Genomic DNA, 20,428 nt, shown 5'->3' with positions numbered 1-20,428 from the left:
GGAGGCTTCGGTTCCGAACCGTTGGTGTCTCATTGTCTATTTATATCCTCACTTTTTCGCACAGATTAAAATGTAAACCCACCAACCCGACTAGACACACATTCGCCGCCACTTCTCAAGCGAACATGAGGAAACAGCTGCACATCATGTATGTCAAGGAAGGTAACAGACATGAGTCCTGGAGGTTAAATGCACGTCTCCTCCTGACATTTGGTTCCGGCGTCTAACTGTTCCCCAATCCAAATATCTTCTTTATGACTAACCGGTAGGAAAGACCTGTGCACGAGTAATTGCCGACGTCGCTCTGCGCGAATCAATTGGGGACTGGCATCACCTTCGCAGCAAATTGAACAAGTTACATAAAGGCCGAAACATGCAGAATAAGGTTAGTTCGACCCTGACCGTATTGACGGTTTTGTCATATGTTGAACTCAATGACTCGGTCCACCTCACGGTCACTACACCACAACTCGGATTAGATTGCGATCTGGTAGATGGATATTACTCTTAGACTCGTAGGCTGTGTCAAGTCCATGGACAACGTGTCTACTCGTAGCGGACAGCACCGCTCCGTCGTGCCGATCGTTCGCTAGTGAAATCAACATAGGCGCGCACAGAATCACCGTACTTTGACTGGGCGCATCACACTCAATCGAATTTTGTTCACCGTAACTGCATATCATAACTGCGGTCCACGTAGGCTACAACAAATTTCGGAGTCCGCCGCTCCGTGTGCAAAGTAACTTATAGAGTGGCTAACTGAATTTCTCGCGGAGAGCTTTCCCCCCTTCCCTACCTTGCATAGTCAGCCCGATCGCCCTTGCCTAAAAGCCTGTTTACGCTTTCCCTACTGATCAGTCATCCGGACTGGGCACGCAGTTATGTCTAACACTGGTTACAGCTATGATTATCTCCCTCTTGGCCCCAACCGCAGAAGAAATTACCTCTGGATTCTAGCAGGCGGGCTGGCACTACTGGTCTTCATCAACTATATTGCCTTGAAGTCCCTTCGCGTACCGCCTGGTATTTATGATACATTCCAGCCCCTGTCGGTTCCCGTTTCGCTATTCGATCACAGAAAGAAGCTCACAAGTTATTACCCTTTAGCAACTCGCTTTCACCCGTCCACCAAGGCTCCCTAAACGCTTTCGGCAATGACACGGCTTCACTTATCATTCCAAAACCAGACGAACGTGCAGTCGTGACAACACTCTATTCCGAAGAGTTTTTCCCGGCCGCACTTGCATTAGGCCGGTCATTACAAGACGCCACAATCGCCGCTCGCCGTATACTTCTTTACTTTTCGGACCGCATCTCTGACCGGACACTATGCCAATTACGTGCAGGTGGCTGGGAACTCCGTCCCATCGTGCGTATCCCGCCTCCGAATGGAGGGAAGGGGGTCCATAAGCGATTCTTTGACCAATATTCGAAACTCCAGCTATGGACTCTGGACAAAATCGGTATCAAGAGTGTTGTATATCTGGATGCCGATATGGTCGTTCGCCAGAATTTCGACGAGTTGTGGGCACTGCCGTTCGAGTTCGCTGCTGTTCCAGATGTATATGAGGATAATCGAGGCTTTGCGTTGAGTTTCAATGCAGGGATGTTGTTCCTGCGTCCTTCAACCGATGTCTTCAAAGATATGATGCAGAATATCGCGACAGCAGACTACAGACGACTAGACGCAGAGCAGGGCTTCTTGAACATGTACTTCGCCTCACAGGTCGTACGACTGCCATACATCTACAACGCAAACCTTGTGATCAAGCAACGCAGTCCAGCAGTATGGCAAGCTATTGAAAAGGACATGCGTGTCGTACACTACACGATGATGAAACCGTTCCTGGAAAAGGAAAGACATCGCGCATCGACCGGACACTGGGAAGCAGAGCTGGAGCTTTGGGACGCAGCTTGGAAAAATACATTTAAGGATATACAAGGGAAGTGTTGAACTAGATAACAGAAGAGCCTTTTGGATATGACAGATCGTCACATCGACTCCCTCTCCGGTTTGAAACCTGCTCGACGCTATCCGACGATGATGGAGCTCCCTCACAAGTTGTGTTTACGAACACAGATACCAATCTGACGGCGGTGATGGACTTGATGCAGGAGTTTAGCATCCAACCCTTGATTGAGAGCTAAAATTAGCAGCCTCTTATACAGACGGGAACAATGTATCATTGTATGGGGGCATTTAGACGCTGCCTGCAATGTCGAATGCTCACATTAATTGGGATGGGACGGTATAATAATAGAACGGACGTCTCCGTGCTGCTTTGTATCTCTCGTATATATATAAAAGGCAATCTCTTACGCTGCATCAGACTCACGAAATTACTAGGTGACGCTAAATATAAACCTTTGAATTACGTAATCGATTAGTTGCATCTGCCGATTACTTTGAGAAGTATGCAGAGATCTGTTTCTCCTAACCTACTGACCTAAATGCTGTCAGTTAGACGCCTTGCCTTCCTCCCAAGATGTAACAAGAAACTCTTTTCTCTCTCCTCTTCTCATGCAAATTCCAACAAGTCCAATCCATCAGACGTCGACCCGATTCCAACAAAACCAACGTGGTCCGTCCACGCACTCCTCGCGTCCTACCCACGTCCACGCCTCACTCACGCAGAGCTGATAAAACTACACAAGCTCTCTGCTCTTGTCCCGCCCGAAGAAGGATCCGAGAAAGCCGAGAGGCTGAGAGAAGAGTTGGAAGAGATGGTGAGGCTCGTGGAAGCTGTTAGGCTTGTCGATACCTCCTCTGGTTCCTCTGCTGGTCTTCGGCAAGTTCCTGAGGATCAGACTGGTGAACATGGTGATAGGAATGAGACTATGGGTGAGGGTGAGAGTACGAGTGTGATACCGGACGGAAGGATATGGGAAGCAGGGAAAGGAATGAAGTTGTCCTCAAATACTCGAGAAGTGGAGTTTGACGATCCGGAGGTTGAGCATGGGAAGGCTTTGTTACGACATGCGAAGGTGACGAGGGATGGCTTTTATGTCGTTGAGGCTGATAGAAGGAAGAAAAAGTGACGCATAAATATCGAATAAAGGAGATTTATTTTTATTGTAAGTTTATTATGCTCTTGCTTGTTTCTTATATGTTAATAACAGTAGTTAGGATTGAATGACAGTAACATTACTCGTTCTGAGACGTTAATATTCTCGTCGGCCTGCCTTGCAATAAACGTCACACGCGCTTGCGTCAGGGCTCACGACGAACAACGACTGGTTCTAAACGACTACTTACAGAGACTTATGAATGCCCCATCTATTGCTTTGGATATTTGACGAAGACAAAACGCCAACGTTCGCGGGCGGAAAGACGTAGTTACATTCAGACAAAATATACATGAGAATACAGTAGTTATAATTGCAAATGGGTACAGAGTCGTGGTGGTGTATTATGGAATGCATTATCCAAAATGATCAATGTGCGCAAAAGTCTTCCGAACATAATGCAGCCTCTATTCGACGGGCTTCATGAGGCACGTTTCTTCTGTGCCTCGGATGTCCTGAACTTTAAGACCTCTTTCCCGATACCATTCTTCATGTTACGATGCAGGGTGGGGAAATAGCCAAGTTCGAAGAGAAGTTCGAGGTGGACAAAGAAGGGCGCAAGTACAACGGCTGTCAATGCAAACAAAGTAAATAAGCACTCAAATTGCGACATGCGGCATGACATACCGCCAATGAGGTTGTCAAGCAGCGCAGGAGCCCGACGTTCATGCACACCATGTCCATAGAACTGCGCCAGCCAGCATACAACGTGCAATGCAAGTGCCTTTACTACGTTCGACTGGTCGTGCGCCACGGCAATCGCCGATAGAAGTGAAATTACAGACTGCGGGGCATATAATAACTACAAAGTAAACAGGGGTTTCGGACAGAATACCAGTCAGTTGAAAGTCTAAACGAAATAGGGGGTTATACGCACAGTGGCGGATGGCAACAGCGTGAAGTAGTACGCAAAGTACAGAAGGGCCTGTACAGTAGCCCAGTTGAACTTGAACGAAAGCACAGAGTTGAAGTCATGTTGGCATTCAGGGAAGAATGACGGTGTTGGGAGTGAAGCCAGCATGATTTGGAACGTCCTGTCCACGAACGCACTTTTCGGTCAGTAAACGGCACTTGCAACACCAAGAGAAATACAACAAGACGCACCAGATTAATATCGGCACACAAACCATATGTATCCGGACATTGACTTTATTCGAGTGGTACGCGCCATAAAAGACAAGCTAGAAGTGCCACCCAAACCAACAAGAGCATAAATTCGTGATTAGTTCATGTCTGTGATTCAAATCATATAATCGTAGAAGTGCTTCACCTGTTTCTCGACGTTGAAGAGGTCTGCCGGCATGTCTGAATGTTCCTGCACCTCTTGAAGGTTGAATGGTGATGGGGTGATGAACGTATGCAAAGACGAATTGAGTGATGACCTCAGTCAAATTCAGCGCGTCGGACGTTCACGGCTCGGGATGATGATCCCATGATAGCCGCCCCGAATTTCATATGATTCCGATCGATCATCATTATCCTTCCAGGACTGTATTAGCATAAACTAGCCATGTTCCACTCCAAAAGATACTAATGTTCGCTTCAGCTAGCCCAAGGAGATACGAATTCATACATACAAAGGTATCAATATTGCGAGTAGCATTCTCCTCCTATAATTTCATCTACATCTACCGAATTGCTTCTACTGTTGAAGTCATAAATGTCTCCCAGTTCCCCGTTAATATTCCGCATGCAGTGTCCATTATTTCACCCCTAGGCCTCTTAACGGAGAATTAAATGGACCATTCCGTTTAGCTATAGGCGCATCGATGATCACGGACATTACCTCATAGCCAGTGGTTCTTCGTAAGTAGATGAAACGGTGACTTCGGCGTTCCGATGCGGCTGTAAACAAGTCCTTCAAGGAGGTCGTTCGTATTCCCGCTCACTTCCATGCTGCGCCAGGTAATCCTTTTATGAAGGGGAAAGTCATATGAAGGGATAAAAGAAGGGACTAGCATTTGCCAAGCAGGTCCTTGCTGAACGCATCAAGCCATGCAGTCTCCCACCACTCCATCTCTGGTTTCCAAATCCCGCCCATAGCCTGATGCCGCTCTTCTTCAATGAAAGGTTTCAACATTGTATAATGCACAACGCGTATTTCGTCTTCGATCGCGTGCCATAATTCCGGACTGCGTTGCTTGATCATAAGGTTTGCGTTGTAGATGTATGGAAGGAGCACGACGCGTGCGGCAAAATACCAGTTCAAAAGCCCTTGTTCCGCTTCCCCATGGTGATAGTCCTCAGAATCAATCTTGGTCAACAAGTCGTTGAAGACTGCAGTTGAAGTACGTAGGAACATCACCCCAGCGTTGAAGCTCAGTGTGAAACCTCGTTTATCCCCATACACATCCGGAACGGCAGCAAATTCGAACGGCAAAGACCATAACTCGTCAAAATTACTCCGGACAAGAGTATCAGCGTCGAGGAAAACGACGCTTTTGATGCCGATTTGATCGAGTGCCCAAAGGTGGAGTTTTGAGTAGTTGTCAACAAAGCGATGAAACAGTCCACGCCCACTATCCGGTGGTGCGATGCGCTCAATCGGGTGTAACTCCCAACCTACTGCTTGTAATTGACAAATCGACCGGGACGACAGTCGTTCGGGGATGTAGAGTATGATGCGCCGAGCAGAGACCTGGGTAGTGCTCAAGGAGTGTCCTAGGTTTAGCACGGCTGGCACGTAAGACTCTGTGAAGACTGTTGTTACGACTGCACGTTCATCTGGGGTAGGTATATCGAATACGTTCACATCGTTATGGTATGGACCATGCGCCTCATCAGGGCCTCTTCTATTGCATGCATTAGCAATGTAGTTTGCCATTTGATATACAATAACAAACTCACGATGGATGATAGCGGTCGAGAAGACTATACGGTGGACGGTATAAAGCCTTCAAAACGAGGATGTTCACGAAGGCAAGTAAACTAAACCCGGCGAAGACGAAAGCCCAGAAGCACCTCCTGCTCTTACGAGTCGATCCAGCGGGCAGGTAGTCGTATCCGTAGTTGGACATCGTATAAATATTCTAGCTTTTATCCCTAGGCTGGATGGACTATGAGGAATCGTGGAAAGAGTCACCTCGGCCTTGCCTTCACCGTCTTTTGTACGAATTTCCGGGCTAAGGATGCCGAGCCACAGCGCGCAGTCATGAAGGTAGGGCTGGCATTAGCTATGCACCGGGCGGGCATGTATGTAATGTATAATGAAACATCGCATCTGTGATCAAGATACAAAGTAAACCAGCTTGTCGAGTTAATAACTTGGTAATATTATTGTTCCTACCCATGGTCCTCGCCCGCTTTGCGATTTGCTAAAAACGAGTGAACTTTTTTCCAAAAGGTAGAGCTGCAATGTTGCAAAGTAAATTCAAGAAAAAGGGACATTTGGATCTAGTGAAAAAGCCGTGTCTTCGGTGTACTTCCCGATATGTATTAGCTAGAAGCGCACATGGCTGACAGAGCACCGCGAAGGATAGCCGGCCGCCGAGTCGTGCACAGCGCAGCCTGCTGTCCTTAGCGTGTTTGTAAGACACACGTACCTAGTTTGCGAGACACGTCTTCAAATCCCATAGAGTATCAGTGCCCTTTCATTACAAGATTGTGCCTTGAAGCTTGATCGCAATGACACTGCGACACGTCAACCTTAGATCTTGGCTACTCGGCGCGCCACGGTTCATTAAGTGGATTTAAGAGGAGACAAGCATTTGTCCTCGAGTTCAAATTACCATCAGTAAGGTAGGAGCAAGTAAAAGGAGCTCGTGCATCAAGAATAAACCTTGACGTCCCAAAGGTCTGTAGCAAAGTGAATTCTTTAGGTATCATGCCAAAATAGGCAACTGCTTGATCTGTAACTTCTTTGAAATATGATATCAATTACATAATCACTCAGCACCCGACATTTGGGTCGCCAAGATCAATACTTTAATACTTACTCAGTTACTGCATTTACCTCTTGAAGACCTTCACAGGTCATTCGCGGCAAACTCTGTCTCTCGTTCATCGGTAAAGAGAATATGTCGCATGAAGATACCCGGATTTCCCCTAGTCCTCATAGCCATTTTGTGGCTCGCACCGGGCAATATTGTGCGCTAACGCGAGAAGCCAGATCTAAACACAGTTCTTCTAATTGCTCGCCTATTTGTAGCACATGAGTGGTCTTAAGGCGCGAATCTTCCTTCGAAATAGGATACTTCAATCAGACCAGGCGGTGATCTCTGCTGTCCAGTGTCCACTGTCCAGTACCCGTCTGCTATATCCGAATGCAGACGATAACCTTCCGTCTTTTCGCAACCGTCCTCTCCCAAGCGCACTTCTCCCGCGAGTTTCCCCCGATAGGGTTCGCAGCCTATAACGAGTCTAATTCATTGGGATAGGGTAACCTGCATGGTATATATGGCGCACAGCGCGCTGCGCGCTATGGGAGAGCAGCTCTTCCCCCACGCTCCTCTAGCCGCACCTGAGTACATCAAATCCGCTCGCAAAACCGCTACTCGATTCTCCGTGCTCTGATTCGTCTATACCGATGCCGCCGACGAGGTCTCTGCTCTCGGATTATTCGCATGATCATCCATTTGCGTTCAGTGATCAGGCGACCGTTATCAGCAAGAACACCGCTTGGTTCCAGGAATCTGTCTCTCCTCTTGATGATCTAGTCGAGCTCTCTGCCAGTCAGCAATCTAGCTACGATCACTTCCCGAACCCCAGTTCAATTCCTCCAACCACTCATACATATTCATTACCTACGACTGGGAATACTATTCCTCTTATGAATGTAACTTTGCATAGCTGGGCATCCTCGTCATCAGGTTCTCCCTCCTATACAGAAGCACAAAGCATCTCCGGAGAAGTACAGCTTAATTTAAGGACCCCTGATCGAGTCAAGTCTGTTTCAATATCAGTGTGTACTATTTTCGACTACGGCTGCCAAATGAATCACAACTCATTTCTACAGGTGGAAGGTTATTATTCCATTCCAGGTTACGATGCGAAGACATTCCTGCATGTATCTGAGACGCTATGGGATAGCTCGATGGGAGATCCTCGATCGAGCGGTATGTTCCTTTCGCAAGGCGCAGATCATCCGGGTAAACTGAACGGAAAATATGCTTGGTCATTCAAAATCGATTTTCCAAGGACATTGGAAATGACTACCAAACAAGAGAAACGCGCAAGCCATGGTGCTCGAAGTGGTGCGAGGCTGCCTCCGTCGCTGCGCGGCTCCCACGGTAAAGCTCGCATTGGGTACGAGGTTTGTGTGCGATTAAAACGTCCTGGTTGGCGATTTGGGAATAGGTGAATTTCCATATTTATCCTCTTGGCTGATTGAAAAGGTGCTAAAGTCTCTCGACCATTCCGACATAGTTTAACAGTTCCCATAACATATATGATTTCGACACGACCTGCTCCGGCATCTTTCCTGAGACGGCTAGCCTATCAAAACAAAACACCCGTGCCGTCACACGTTGACGATCCGCCCGGCTGGATGCTCTACCCTGGAGTCCAGGTGAATGGCGTGCTACAAAGAAGTCAGATTACTTTCTCATGCATGGTGAGCCCTAAAATTGCGTGCTACTGCATCCGAGATTAATTTAGGCCTTGTGGCTTCGGGTCTAGCTTGCTCTTGCTTCTCCGGTATGCAGCGTACTTTTCACGAGTCCACGCTATTTATATTGAGCATTTAATGGTGTGTTTAGCTGTCTTATACGCGTGGGTCATTTATACCATGCGCCTTGGTAATCGAAAGCAACGATCATAAAGTCCTGGAAGCGATGTCAAGTCCTTCAGCGGTGCGGGTCGTATTAAGACGAAGGCTCATTTTGTATTCCAAGCTCGGTGGCGAACTTGCTCTTGATGAGCAAGAGAACATAATTGCCAAGGCGTCTTGGATACCCGAGCATACTTCCGCGCGGGAGCAATCAATATTTAGCAGGATCTTACAAGGAGAAATTAGCATTCCGCCCAACGCGGCCCCTTCATTCGACTTCGGCAGGCTGGCAATGAAGGTAATGATCATCGTTCATTGGAGACACCTGACTCTTGCTCAAAGATCATCGAATTCACAGTACGATGTAATTATCTTTCCATTCGAGATACCTGGGTTTACTTCGATTGAAAATAGTCCTCTTACTCGAGCCGAAGTTGCCATTACGACCATGCCCGCTGAGGGACCTTTACCGCTGTCCCAGTGTACATCTGGGAGATGAAACCCGTCTTTGGAGTCCTGGTGGCCCTCTTGACGACGAAACGAATATTGTCTATACCTTGAAACAGACCTCTATGGACGACTGGAAGTTTAAAATTGGACTGATATCTCTATTCAAAGATCCTCATAGTTTGTTGTATGAGCGGTGCGGCCGCATTAGACATATTGTATAGTAACGCTGTAGTTATTTGTGGTATTTTTGTTGTAGTGTACCGTTCCAATCCCAGGATGCAAGAACGCTGTTTAGCATGGTTACGCTCTATTAACTTGCAACTCATGTAATTATCAATGTTTTGGAAGTCAACCTTTTTATGGATTCCGCTCCGCCCGAGGCTTGTAGCCATGGCGAGTATATTAGCATTCCCTTCCATTATGCTATTCTTATCCCTGGTTGTGGTTGGTGGAGTGGATGAACGTGCAACTGTGCGTGGAACGAGTGGGTTAATAAGATAAAAATAACGCGAGTGACTTAGAAACCTGTGCATAATCTCATTGAGTATACGCATCGAACGTGCCTTGATGCCTGCTTGATCATGCCTATAACTGGTACGACCGGATTCGATTACATTGTGTGCAATTATAGTTGATCTTCAGGCAATGCGAATTACAGAACCATTTGAGAAATGGTGGTAATTCCACTATCATCATTGTTGATCCGCTTACATTATTCGTTTTTACACTATCCCCTATTCTTAAAATAATTTAACACCCTAGAAATCAGGCGGTCTTCAGCTAAGGTTTGGTCAATGATTCCGATGTTCCAGGTTGATCGAATATTCGTAGTTGTGGACTTCTTGACTGATATCTTGCTTCAATCTTTGACGGCAGGGGAGGAGGAGGGGCATGCAAAGTTACAGAAGCACAGCATGAGGCCGACGATTGCCGCTAGAGAATATGGTAGGCAGTAGCACATAGTTATCAAATGATAGGAAAGATTGCAGGAACGCATTATAAGCATGGAAGTGCACCTTATGCGCCCTGGTAAATGGCATAGACGCCTGATAGCTAGGGACAGGAGACAGATAATCTTGATCGAGGAAGTCTTTCTTAGTCGTCATTGGGCGAATGGCGGCGCTCAGTTCTTCCCTGCAATCCTTCTTTTTTTGCCGGACGGAGCTTCTTCCCTCCACTGCCTTCGTTCGAATGCTGAAATCCTTAAGAACTCGGTACCGAGATCCGTGATTGAAGGCAATTCGGAAATTCTTTATTTGTTTAAGGGGGAATGATGACTTCCCGTGGATGATCGATTACTGTAATTTCAAATGACCCTATTAAAAAGACCAGCACAATCCGGAGGGGAATTCCCAAGCAATGTACTATGGACGGTGGCCTTTCTATTCTTCGTACCACTTCAAGCCGAGAGTTTGTGCGATGAAGCCAAGTTTATCCGCGGCCTCTTTGATCCTGATTATCCGGGCCGGGGGAAAGAAGAAAAGAAGTCAGAATTGACTACTTAACGTTTGAGTATGACGTACCTCTGTTCTGTGCTTTTACCGGCTCCGTGCCCAGCTTTCTTCTCGATTCGGATGAGAAGGGGATTCGGGTTTTTCGGTAGGGTGTACTGTAGTGCCGCTGCATGCTTAAACGAGTGAAGAGGTACAACACGGTCATCATCTAAATGCATAATATCAGTACAATTGGTATTAAAATCACGATAAATTGCACGTACGATCAGCTGTTAATAGGATCGTCGGAGGTAAGGTTGTATTCTTTGGAACGTTGTGCAGCGGCGAGTAAGGATAGATGAAATCGAAGTCGTGGGGATCGTCAGGATTACCATAGTCGGAGGTCCAAGCTCGGCCAATTGTGAACTTGTTGAACTGCACAGAAATTGATCTTGTTAGCCTAGGATGAGGGTAATGACTAGACATAAGGCTTGCCTTCAGCATGTCCAACACCCCTACTTCTGCTACAGCGGCGCCGAATGTCCCTTCCGCCGCTATGTTCACACAGGCGGCGACCAGCAAACCTAGTCTACGTCAGGTACTTACACGTGATAAATGAAAGAACCGAAGCGCACCGCCATTGGAACCTCCATTGATGGAGATTTTATCTGGAGCGGCGATTTGGGTGTTCTTCAGGTATTGACTAACAGAAGCACAGTTAAACTTAGAACTCAATCAAGAATGACGCACGCACGTTGCGGATATGAAGTCGTTGAAAACGTTCATCTAAAGACTTGGTAAAATGTTAAGTTCTTTGACATGCAGGCCGTTTCATACCTTGCGCTCTTTAGTTCCCGCTAGATGCCATTCTTCCCCAAATTCGCCTCCTCCTCGGATATTAGGCACGGCCAGAACGGCATGGAAGCGCTGCAAGAACGTCAAGAAAACGACGCTGAAGAAGGGGTTGATAGAGATCGTAAAGCCTCCGTAGCCTGCGGGCCTTTGTGAAGGCACCCTGTTACAGAACAGCGATATGGAAGCTTACCATATTGAATGGCTGGGGCAGTGCCATCTTTCGGCGTTGATTTATGCCTTACAATGAACATCGGAATTCGTGTTCCATCTGTGCTGTTATACCACACTTGTTCGGCGGAGAAATCATCAGGATTTAGGCCCTCAAGTTTCGTGGTCCTGTAAACACTCCAACGGACCTCCTCTTTCGGCTCTTTGAAGTCGTAGCGAGCGAGCGTGCACGGAGTAGTGAAGCCACTAAGAGTAGCGAAGAACCAGCTTTGGTCTCGTCGTGATGATATTTCGATCTTTCCAACGAAGTCCGCCGCAAGTCGCTTCAGCCGCTTGCCGCTTAGATCGTGGAGGTATAGCTCGTCCTTAACCTACGGTGTATGACATACACTCATGTAAACTAGCTGACGTGAACCGAGATTAATATTGGGCTCACATTCCGCTTGTAGACCAAAACAAAGGCGTCTTCGTTCACTAGATTGGCGCTTTCAAGCTTGGCCTCCTTGTCCTCGGGAACGAGTTCGTTGCGAGTAAGGTTCGCGTCGGATATGTCAATCGTAATGACCTTGTACCTTGGAGCGTCTTTGTTGCTCATAAAGTAGAACTTCGAGTCATCATTACCAATTCTACGAAGAGGGAAAATGAGATTTGTGCGTGACACATGTAGAAAATGACACTGACACATTGTATGAGGCGTCAAACTCATCGATCACTTTGGTCCATTTCATGTTCTGACCGATCTCATTTTTCGTCAGGTCGGTTATCCAAAGGAGATGTTTCTGATGGCATTTTGTCAGCTCAACACTTCTCGCAAACGATTTAGACCGACCCTTGACGTATCCTTCGAGATATACACGGCGAGATACTTTCCGTCGAGAGTGACCTGCGGCCCCCACATCCAGTGAGGATGCTCCGCATCTTTCAGGACGAGGATATCCTCGGCTATCAATCTTGGTTAACGAATGAATCTACACGAGGTTAATATGCTTAAAATGTTCACATTGTGCGGTACCAACACTGTGGTACATGAGCATAGCATTTTCATCTTTGTCTGTCTCTGTTCCAGCTTTGTCTTCTCCCGCCTCTCCATGAGACGAACGCGCAGGCATGCGCTGGTCAAAGGCAGAATTCGGGCTTCATTTCCTTAAGCAGACAGCAAATTAGCATACCTGATAAAAGAAGCCCTTGGAGTCTTTTGTCCATACAATGGACGAGAACTTGACAAAGCGAAGCTCGTCAGAGAAACGACCCGGGTCTGAGGAAAGTTCCCGCTGCGTCTTGTCCACGAAAGGCGCGGTTGTACGCCGGATGTATATCGTGCAGAAATCACTTCCCTACCGAGAGCCGCTGTAAAACCGTGCGTCCGTAAAAGTGACGGATAATATAAAACACACCGACAGAGAAATCCCGTAGGCGAAATATTGACCACACTCGGAGAATGCCGTCGTGGCCAATGCCCCAGTACCATCATCCGTAATTAAGTTTTGCTATACTTCATGTGAGCATGAAATAATTATGCAGTTGCCAAGGATAAGACTTACGTCAAAGTAAATATCTGCCCCTTGTTCGGGGCCTGATTGGCTGGATACCAGTGGGAGAGTGGCGTCCTTGGATCGATAATAGACTTAATCACAGATGTAGCAGAATAGCAATACAAGCATATTTTTGCACATGAGCATATGGTTGAGTCGATGAGAAGTAAGAGCCTAAAGGAGCGGTACGGACCGAATTGAGCTTGCAGGCCGCTATTGTATGACCAGTACCAGTGACCGTCTTTCTTGAGGACTGGTCGTGAGAACTGCGAAAGCCAGGGTGAGGTTATAGAGAAAAAAATCCCCCGGTCAGACATGATCATGAAGAAGATGTGGCTAGAGGCACCGCAACAAACCTTCTCATAGTCAAAGTTCTCCCGCAGCTGATGTTCTAGGTCGTTGCGGTGAGGATTCTGGTCCAGAAACTTCCGAGTAAATTCTGCCTGGGCTGTGGTCCAGGCATCCGTCTCTGCACCATGTTTTTCCAGCCAGTTGTAAGGGTCCGTGACCTTCACTTCACCGTGTTTCTCGCTTTTATAAATCTGGGGTAAGAGGGTTCGGGTTATTGTTCATTTAAAAGAAAGTATAAAAGCAAGCTTCACGTCGACATGGTCTGAACGACGCGTATGAGGGTACTCTTGGGGATCCCACAGTGTCTTGTAGGAATTCATGCTGGCACTGCAGGGTTTCAGGAGGAGGGTTGAGTAAGGCCGGGAAGAAGAGAGACGCGAAAAGAGAAACGCGCGTAGGAGCATAAATAGGAGTCAGGACTGCGTGCTTACTCCGATGTGATGAATGCGAGATATGTAAGAAAGACGCGCGATCGAGTCGAGAACGTCTAAATCCTGTACGTGTATGAGGGCGCGAATCACCCGCATTAGCACGACTGTAGCACAGTCGACCGAGACCGCCGTCTATTCGGTCAAGGTTTTACCCCCGACAATGGACTTGCAATGTGTGGAATAATGGACGCCTCAGCTGATTTCAGTGCCTAATTGCTTATTCTGGCAGAAAGTACTCGAGGACAAGCCCTGTATGATTTATCCGTAACTTCTATCTGATTTGGAGGGAGAGGAGCACACGACATGATGTATTATTACATTATAGACCAGAACAGGTGTCCAGACGACTCACTAAAGGACGACATACCAGGAAATGAAGGTCCTGTTTCAGTCATTGATTTCGGCCAATATTCAGTTCCGGAACAACAATGAATTGGATGCGGAATAGCACGGTAGACGGCAAGACAGGCCGCCCCACGCGGGAAAGCCGGGGACGACGAAAAGATAATTATGAGGCATATCCGGATCGGGCGTCTAATTACCATGATCACATGAGAATCAGAAGCACGTGATGTACTCAAAATCTCTGCTGATTGACGCTGTGTGCGGTTCCTCGGCTCGGTCTCGAGCTGACAGGAATGTCAGAGGCACAGTTCAAACCTGCGCCTAGTTTCTTCCCGACTGCGGCTATTGTGTGTATTACCATCCAGGGAATCTTATTTATCTTTCTGAACATTTTGTAGGATCATGCGGTAGCAGGAATAGGAGCGGGGACCGCAGCTGTCCTCTGCATGCATCCGCTCGATCTACTGAAAGTCAAATTCCAAACATCTACGTCGAAACCGCAAGGCGGAATAGGGAAGGCGATATACATCTCTTTACGAGACATTTATGCTTCTGAGGGGATCCGTGGACTCTATAGAGGCGTCGGAGCAAACATTGCGGGAAATGCGAGCAGTTGGGGTCTCTATTTCTTATTGTGAGTCATATGAATCGAGAAATACTTACGACGTGCTGACATTCTACTTTAAGCTATAATATGCTAAAGAAACGGATGTCACCAACTGGTGACCCAAGCTATAAATTCTCCTCTGCAACTACTTTACTGTACGCTGCTGAAGCAAGTTCGCACTTCTTCTCACTGTCAGGAAGTATATTGCCTTACCCTACTTTAAAGGTGCTGTGACAGCAATAATGACGAATCCTATTTGGGTGGTCAAAGTTCGAATGTTTACTACTCGAATAGATAATCCTGTCGCATATCGAAGCCTATGGCGTAAGTAGTAAACTGATTGATGTCATAATTATCCCTGAACTCTATTTTCTAATTTTTTTCAGACGGGCTGTCATCTATATACCGGAACGAGGGTATTAAAGGTCTTTACAAGGGCACGAGCCTTGCCCTCGTCGGAGTTAGCAATGGGGCAATTCAGTTCATGGGATACGAGCAATTGAAATGGCTCTGCACTGAGCAAAAACGGCGGCGATACGCGACGGCAGAGAGGGAATGGACCCTGGAAGCAGAGAAACTGGTATAGTCCTGCCCAACCCGGCTTCCCAGTGACTTTACTGATTTATTGTCTTCTCGGCACACAGTCGAATACAACATACACCGTGATTTCCGGAGCATCGAAGCTCATGGCCTTAGCTGCAACATACCCTTACCAGGTCGTTCGTTCACGTATCCAAAACAACGCGACAACGCACTTGTACCCCAACATCCCTGCTTGTATAGCAAGAACTTGGCGGGAAGAACGCGTCACCGGCTTCTATAGGGGTCTCGGGACGAACCTTGTCCGTGTGCTGCCAGGGACTTGCGTGACTTTCGTCGTGTATGAAAATTTAGCATGGCTGCTAAAGTCTAGCGCAAGGAAAAGGGAGGATGCGAAGCTGCATTCATAGACGCGTCGGTAGTATTTCGTTTCTTTCGAAGTAACGATAGATTTTTTCCATCATTCGCATGTCATGTATTTCTATGCATCACGATTGACATACAATCCCAGTAACACCTTTTCTTCGGCAATCATACATCATTTTAATTGTAATAAAAATAGTGTAGACATTCCGAAGACAGAACTACCTTCGACGGACCAACCAGAACCTGGAAAAGGAATTTCATATTAGCAAGATGCTAAAACACTGCATAAAATAGAGGAAATGCAACAGGGTAGGTCAGAGTAACTATTGACGAAAGACTGGCATGGCGGGGAACGTCCACCCACATCCTTTGCAAACCTCTTCAAAACGAATCGGTTTGCTGAATATGAGAAAGACTGGAGATTTGAATCTCCCCCCACTTCGAATGATGTGTTGCAATCATTCCAAAGTATACATGATTAGAAAGATACTTACTTTGGCTAGTGTAGCGTGTAGTTGGATGTCAATGTGAAAGAAAAAAATAGAAATTGGTTCACGCTACGACGAATCAGTGGAATCCGAAGTTGGCATTACGTTCTCACGATCAGCACCTCCGAGAATGTACGAACCCAATTGTGCTGAACATCATAGTAACATAAAACGTTCACCTTGAGCAAGCCAAACAACGCAGGGGCTGGCTGCTTGGCTGGGTGAGTCCTGTAAGAATCATACTACTGAAATAAATTGATATTTCTTGTAGTGATATGCCGGACACATGCAATGCATTCGGACATCGACGACGAATGTCCTCCATAGACAACTATGGCACGCAAGTCCAGTAGCAGCTAACTTTGTGCAGTCAAACCTGCACAGAAACTTCTCGTGGTCTCGCATTATAGGAACTCAGGTCACGAAACGAAAGGTCTTATCTGCGGCGGATGCATTAATGTCAACGGCATTGAGAGGCACCTCGACGCCTCCCTCTTCCTTCCAAATTACTACCGCTGGTAAAGGCCAGGACGCTAATGAACATAAAGACGAACAAAATGGCACGTACACAGCAGCGCAATTGTCCCGAATTGCTGCTCAGTCTGTCCGTCTTGCATGCCATGGAGAAAGCTCGAAAGATGCATTCCTCATTGTCAAATCGCTTGAGGCGTCCATGAAGCATTACTCCAATCCATTGAACCACGGAAGACCTATGCCGCAGAGAGTGGCTATTGACTTTGGGATGGCGGTTTCTCCGCGGCTCGCAATGCACAGTTTGCTGCATGGTTTAGTGCGACGAGGTATGACGAAGAAAGCAGGGGACATCGCCTACCAGATTGCCGGGTTTAATCCTCGGATCCAGTTGCGAGATCGCACGTTGCACGTCATCACGTCTGCTCTCTGCCAGACGGATACACATGCATTGCAAGACGAAAATTTCCGTGCAAAGGCTCAACAAGAGAAAGCAGAATATGCGATTCCAGAGCAACCTCTAGTCGCGCATGCAAAAAGTGGAAAGAAGGTGCAACTCCCTTGTACACGCACGGCCTTACATTTATTTTTCGCGGCAAAGCAATATCGCAAAGAACGTGCAAGCCAGACCTTCCAGCAGCTTATCGACGCGTGCCTCCTGCAAGGTGAAATCCTTGTCGTGAGCTTTTTATTGGCGTTGTTAGCAAAGAAATTGGAAGCTTGGTTCGCTAGAAACAGCGCCCGGGCCGAAGCTGAAGCATCATCGTCGACATGTGGAGATACAGCGAATCCAATGTCTCCGGTGCTTCTCCCTAGTGAGGCATTGTTGTCCCAGACGATTGCGATAATCGATTCGGTTCTATACAACAAAACACCTCCTGACCCTCAGGCCATCCGGCCGTCCCATGAAGAGGCCGTGCAGACATTGGCTATCCTTGCGGGAATGCTCGATGATGGCGTGCTACCTCCCAGTAAGAGTTCTGCGATTATCACCGTTCTCGTTTCGTTCCCATTATCGGCTTCCACGGTGGTATGGATACTCCGTAAAGGCAAGAAGGAGAAATGGGAGCGAAGAGATGCATATGCATATTTCAATGAGGTGCTAGGTCATCTCGTGGCCAAGGTCATACATGAGGACTACGAGGTATCGAGCAACGGGAAGCATCTAGCTGATATCATGGCGTTCAATAGCTTATTACAATACGCCCTGCAGAGGAAGAAGTCTGTCGCACTTGCAGACCGGATACTGAAACGTATGGAACTGTTAGGTGGCAAGGTGGTCCCAGATATAACTACCTTTAATATTGTGTTAAGAGCAGGCACGCTCTTGAGACGACGCGACTTGAGCGAGGCAGTTCTGGAGATGCTACGCAACGACGCAGTAAACAAAGACAACGTCATCCAAATTACACCCCCCAAAACACACGGCCAGGAAACCCGAGGATTTTACTCAGCCTCTGTGACTCATGATCAGAGCATGGGTTCCCAGCTCCCCGAGAGGGGCCAAAGCCCAGTGGTTCCTAGGGTATCCAGAGAGAGTGATGCAGCGTTGACAGCTCAGTTTTACCAAGAATACATTGTCCCACAGCTGCCTTTGCGGTTTCAACATATTTTCAACGAGGATTTTGATGCTAGTCATCTCTCGTCCTCAGAGTGCGTTCACGTCGACAGGAATACTCTTGTGGCTTATATTAATTTCTTGACGGCTACTGATCGACCTGGATGGGCGGTCAACATACTGCGAGCTCTAATACCAGAACTCGTCCCTCTTGGATATCCACTCAGTAGTAAGGAGTTCCATAGCCTCGGTCACCAGAGGCTCCAATCACTTCGGAATGCCGCATTACTACGAGCTATCCACCTTGGACCACAGTTTTTCACTGCTATTTTGAACGCGCTTGTGAAAGACGGAAGGACTGGTCTTGCTCAACGCATCTGGCGGCTCGCGAAGGCTGCTGAGAGACGCAGCTGGGATCCGAAGTTCGAAACAGCGCCTTGGATCTTACCTTGTGCCGCATACACTGTGATGATGCAGTGTTATGCTGCGGAGGCCCGCTTGAGAAAGCATCGACGTCTCCCTCCTCCGCCTGGAGCTATTCGAAGGGCAAAACGCCTTCGGCAGTTGGTACGTGGGGAATACTCGCCAGCCACGCGGCATCTAGCTTCGAATTTGAGTGTCGACCCTTACAATACTTTCTACGATATGGGTATGCTCCTGCTACGCTCAATGCAAACCAGCGAGAGGTATTTCCGCGCTAAGGTCGGAAGTCGTCTTGAACAAGGCGGCACTGTCCTGGACCCGAAAACAATCGAGCTACCTGTTCCCGATGAAAGATTCTTCAATGCCACTCTCTACCTGTTCGGGCGCCTTGCGACATATGCTCCAAGGAAAAAGGAGGCGAGTCCGAAACATTGGAGACGCTTGTACCGTCGACAACTCCAGCTGTATATCGAAACGAGCCGTGTCGGATTTCCTCGGGATGATCGATTGATGACTATTCTAATTGCAATACGAGAAGCTGGCTTCGAGGTTCCGATTGCGTATAAACACATGCTTGTTGACATTCCCGCTCCTCTACCGTCCGTGGACGATTGTCAGGTTGAACAAGGTGCCTACGCAAGACGTTGGCGTATATTTGCTTCAACACCCTTTAGTCTGCCAACCTATAAAGGTCGTGGCCTCCCTATTTCAAAGAACTGGAAAAGAGGAAGGCATCGGGCTCCTTAACCGATTTATCACTGAATAGCATCTCTATAGCTAATTATTTACAATGTATATTAATGACATGCATCCGCTCCGCAATACATCACTTTTCGTCCGCAAGTTTCGATTTGTCTAAACGAAGATAGACGACGCCGATACTTTTGGTTAATGTCCTTTCTTGCCTTTCGAGAGCAACATCTTGTAAGACGTCCACAACTTTCTGCATCTTCTCTTGCATTGCTTGTACAGACGGTGTAGTCTGTTTTGCCTTTGGAGCAAACGCAATATCGACCAAGTTGTTGTTCTTAAGCTGTTCTCGTGCTGAAAAGCCGCAGGTTAGTATAAATAATCTTCTTCGTTTGGAAACGTGTCACAAAACCTTTCATTGTTTTATGTTGTAGATCCATATCCCCAACATTCCAAGTCATCTGAATCTCCTTCCTCTCCATCTTCAATGATTTTTGTTTCGCTTTCCTAGCTAACTTCTCTGCGTGTTCGACCTTCCTGTCGAAAATCTTTACAATGGGAGGATCCTCCGAGACGAGCTCGACAAAGTGAGTTCTGAGCTCTATGCTTTCGATAATGCTTTTTAATGGTTCGGGAGGACTGAGTTTGTTGTCGTTTGCTTCGTCGACGCGTTGGACGATTGGGTATTTGATCTGGTGGTTTCGAGGTTTTGCCTCGTATTTGAGGAGGGAGGGGGTTGAGGAGAAGGCTCGTCGGGATGTGTATGTTGACGTGGACGCGATAGGTGGTAATTTTAAGCTTGTGTATCTAGGTAACGCTTCGCAAATAAGTCGAGTACATCGCTGAGTGAACATGGTATGCTATCTGTATATTTTGTCGATAAATCTATGTCTAGTTCTGTCAGCAATGGGGAAATAGCTTACCTTTCCTCAGCAGACGAACAAACG

The 20,428-nt window shown here is 47.2% G+C and overlaps 8 protein-coding genes across 8 annotated transcripts; 4 read left to right on the top strand and 4 right to left on the bottom strand.

Moving 5' to 3' along the window:
* Positions 1 to 1,156: 1,156 nt before the first annotated feature.
* Positions 1,157 to 1,954, top strand: FOMMEDRAFT_89481 (nucleotide-diphospho-sugar transferase; the record flags this gene model as incomplete). The annotated part of the gene is made up of 1 exon (XM_007268104.1): positions 1,157 to 1,954. A coding segment is annotated over one exon (798 nt), but the record flags the coding sequence as incomplete, so codon positions are not given.
* Positions 1,955 to 2,500: 546 nt separating this feature from the next.
* FOMMEDRAFT_147593 (DUF962-domain-containing protein) lies at positions 2,501 to 4,407 on the bottom strand. Its single transcript, XM_007268103.1, has 5 exons — positions 4,337 to 4,407; positions 4,171 to 4,247; positions 3,944 to 4,100; positions 3,128 to 3,868; positions 2,501 to 3,076 (listed from the first exon to the last, which is right to left on the bottom strand). Exons 1-4 carry the CDS (start codon positions 4,367 to 4,369, stop codon positions 3,488 to 3,490), a joined length of 648 nt encoding a protein of 215 aa, XP_007268165.1. The 5' UTR covers positions 4,370 to 4,407; the 3' UTR covers positions 2,501 to 3,076; positions 3,128 to 3,487.
* Positions 4,408 to 4,784: 377 nt separating this feature from the next.
* FOMMEDRAFT_125370 (nucleotide-diphospho-sugar transferase) lies at positions 4,785 to 6,520 on the bottom strand. The gene is made up of 3 exons (XM_007268102.1): positions 6,353 to 6,520; positions 5,914 to 6,286; positions 4,785 to 5,858 (listed from the first exon to the last, which is right to left on the bottom strand). The coding sequence occupies exons 2-3, from the start codon at positions 6,081 to 6,083 to the stop codon at positions 5,021 to 5,023; spliced, it is 1,008 nt and encodes a 335-aa protein (XP_007268164.1). The 5' UTR covers positions 6,084 to 6,286; positions 6,353 to 6,520; the 3' UTR covers positions 4,785 to 5,020.
* Positions 6,521 to 7,591: 1,071 nt separating this feature from the next.
* On the top strand, positions 7,592 to 9,344 carry FOMMEDRAFT_147591 (uncharacterized protein; the record flags this gene model as incomplete). Its single annotated transcript, XM_007268101.1, has 7 exons — positions 7,592 to 7,736; positions 7,875 to 7,966; positions 8,021 to 8,361; positions 8,431 to 8,617; positions 8,683 to 8,700; positions 8,763 to 9,071; positions 9,132 to 9,344. 7 exons carry the CDS (start codon positions 7,592 to 7,594, stop codon positions 9,270 to 9,272), a joined length of 1,233 nt encoding a protein of 410 aa, XP_007268163.1. The 3' UTR covers positions 9,273 to 9,344.
* Positions 9,345 to 10,459: 1,115 nt separating this feature from the next.
* FOMMEDRAFT_141658 (prolyl oligopeptidase) lies at positions 10,460 to 13,916 on the bottom strand. Its single transcript, XM_007268100.1, has 18 exons — positions 13,814 to 13,916; positions 13,568 to 13,753; positions 13,405 to 13,477; positions 13,221 to 13,303; positions 13,074 to 13,166; positions 12,849 to 13,013; positions 12,680 to 12,791; positions 12,509 to 12,621; positions 12,361 to 12,458; positions 12,116 to 12,305; positions 11,702 to 12,050; positions 11,494 to 11,648; positions 11,411 to 11,442; positions 11,292 to 11,359; positions 11,152 to 11,240; positions 10,941 to 11,091; positions 10,747 to 10,885; positions 10,460 to 10,675 (listed from the first exon to the last, which is right to left on the bottom strand). The coding sequence occupies exons 1-18, from the start codon at positions 13,880 to 13,882 to the stop codon at positions 10,606 to 10,608; spliced, it is 2,235 nt and encodes a 744-aa protein (XP_007268162.1). The 5' UTR covers positions 13,883 to 13,916; the 3' UTR covers positions 10,460 to 10,605.
* A 717-nt stretch (positions 13,917 to 14,633) lies between these two features.
* On the top strand, positions 14,634 to 15,995 carry FOMMEDRAFT_125365 (mitochondrial carrier). The gene is made up of 6 exons (XM_007268099.1): positions 14,634 to 14,685; positions 14,737 to 14,972; positions 15,026 to 15,117; positions 15,171 to 15,269; positions 15,332 to 15,525; positions 15,590 to 15,995. The coding sequence occupies exons 2-6, from the start codon at positions 14,785 to 14,787 to the stop codon at positions 15,893 to 15,895; spliced, it is 879 nt and encodes a 292-aa protein (XP_007268161.1). The 5' UTR covers positions 14,634 to 14,685; positions 14,737 to 14,784; the 3' UTR covers positions 15,896 to 15,995.
* Positions 15,996 to 16,614: 619 nt separating this feature from the next.
* Positions 16,615 to 19,631, top strand: FOMMEDRAFT_169112 (uncharacterized protein). Its single transcript, XM_007268098.1, has one exon. The coding sequence runs from the start codon at positions 16,626 to 16,628 to the stop codon at positions 19,536 to 19,538; it is 2,913 nt and encodes a 970-aa protein (XP_007268160.1). The 5' UTR covers positions 16,615 to 16,625; the 3' UTR covers positions 19,539 to 19,631.
* FOMMEDRAFT_90260 (uncharacterized protein) lies at positions 19,618 to 20,335 on the bottom strand (the record flags this gene model as incomplete). The annotated part of the gene is made up of 2 exons (XM_007268097.1): positions 19,618 to 19,835; positions 19,894 to 20,335. 2 exons carry the CDS (start codon positions 20,333 to 20,335, stop codon positions 19,618 to 19,620), a joined length of 660 nt encoding a protein of 219 aa, XP_007268159.1.
* Between the last annotated feature and the right edge of the window lie 93 nt (positions 20,336 to 20,428).

The sequence above is a fragment of the Fomitiporia mediterranea genome (assembly GCF_000271605.1).
Source record: "Fomitiporia mediterranea MF3/22 unplaced genomic scaffold FOMMEscaffold_8, whole genome shotgun sequence".
NCBI lineage: Eukaryota > Fungi > Basidiomycota > Agaricomycetes > Hymenochaetales > Hymenochaetaceae > Fomitiporia > Fomitiporia mediterranea.
Note: the sequence above shows the minus strand (reverse complement) of the source record. Positions and strands in the feature narration are given on the sequence as shown.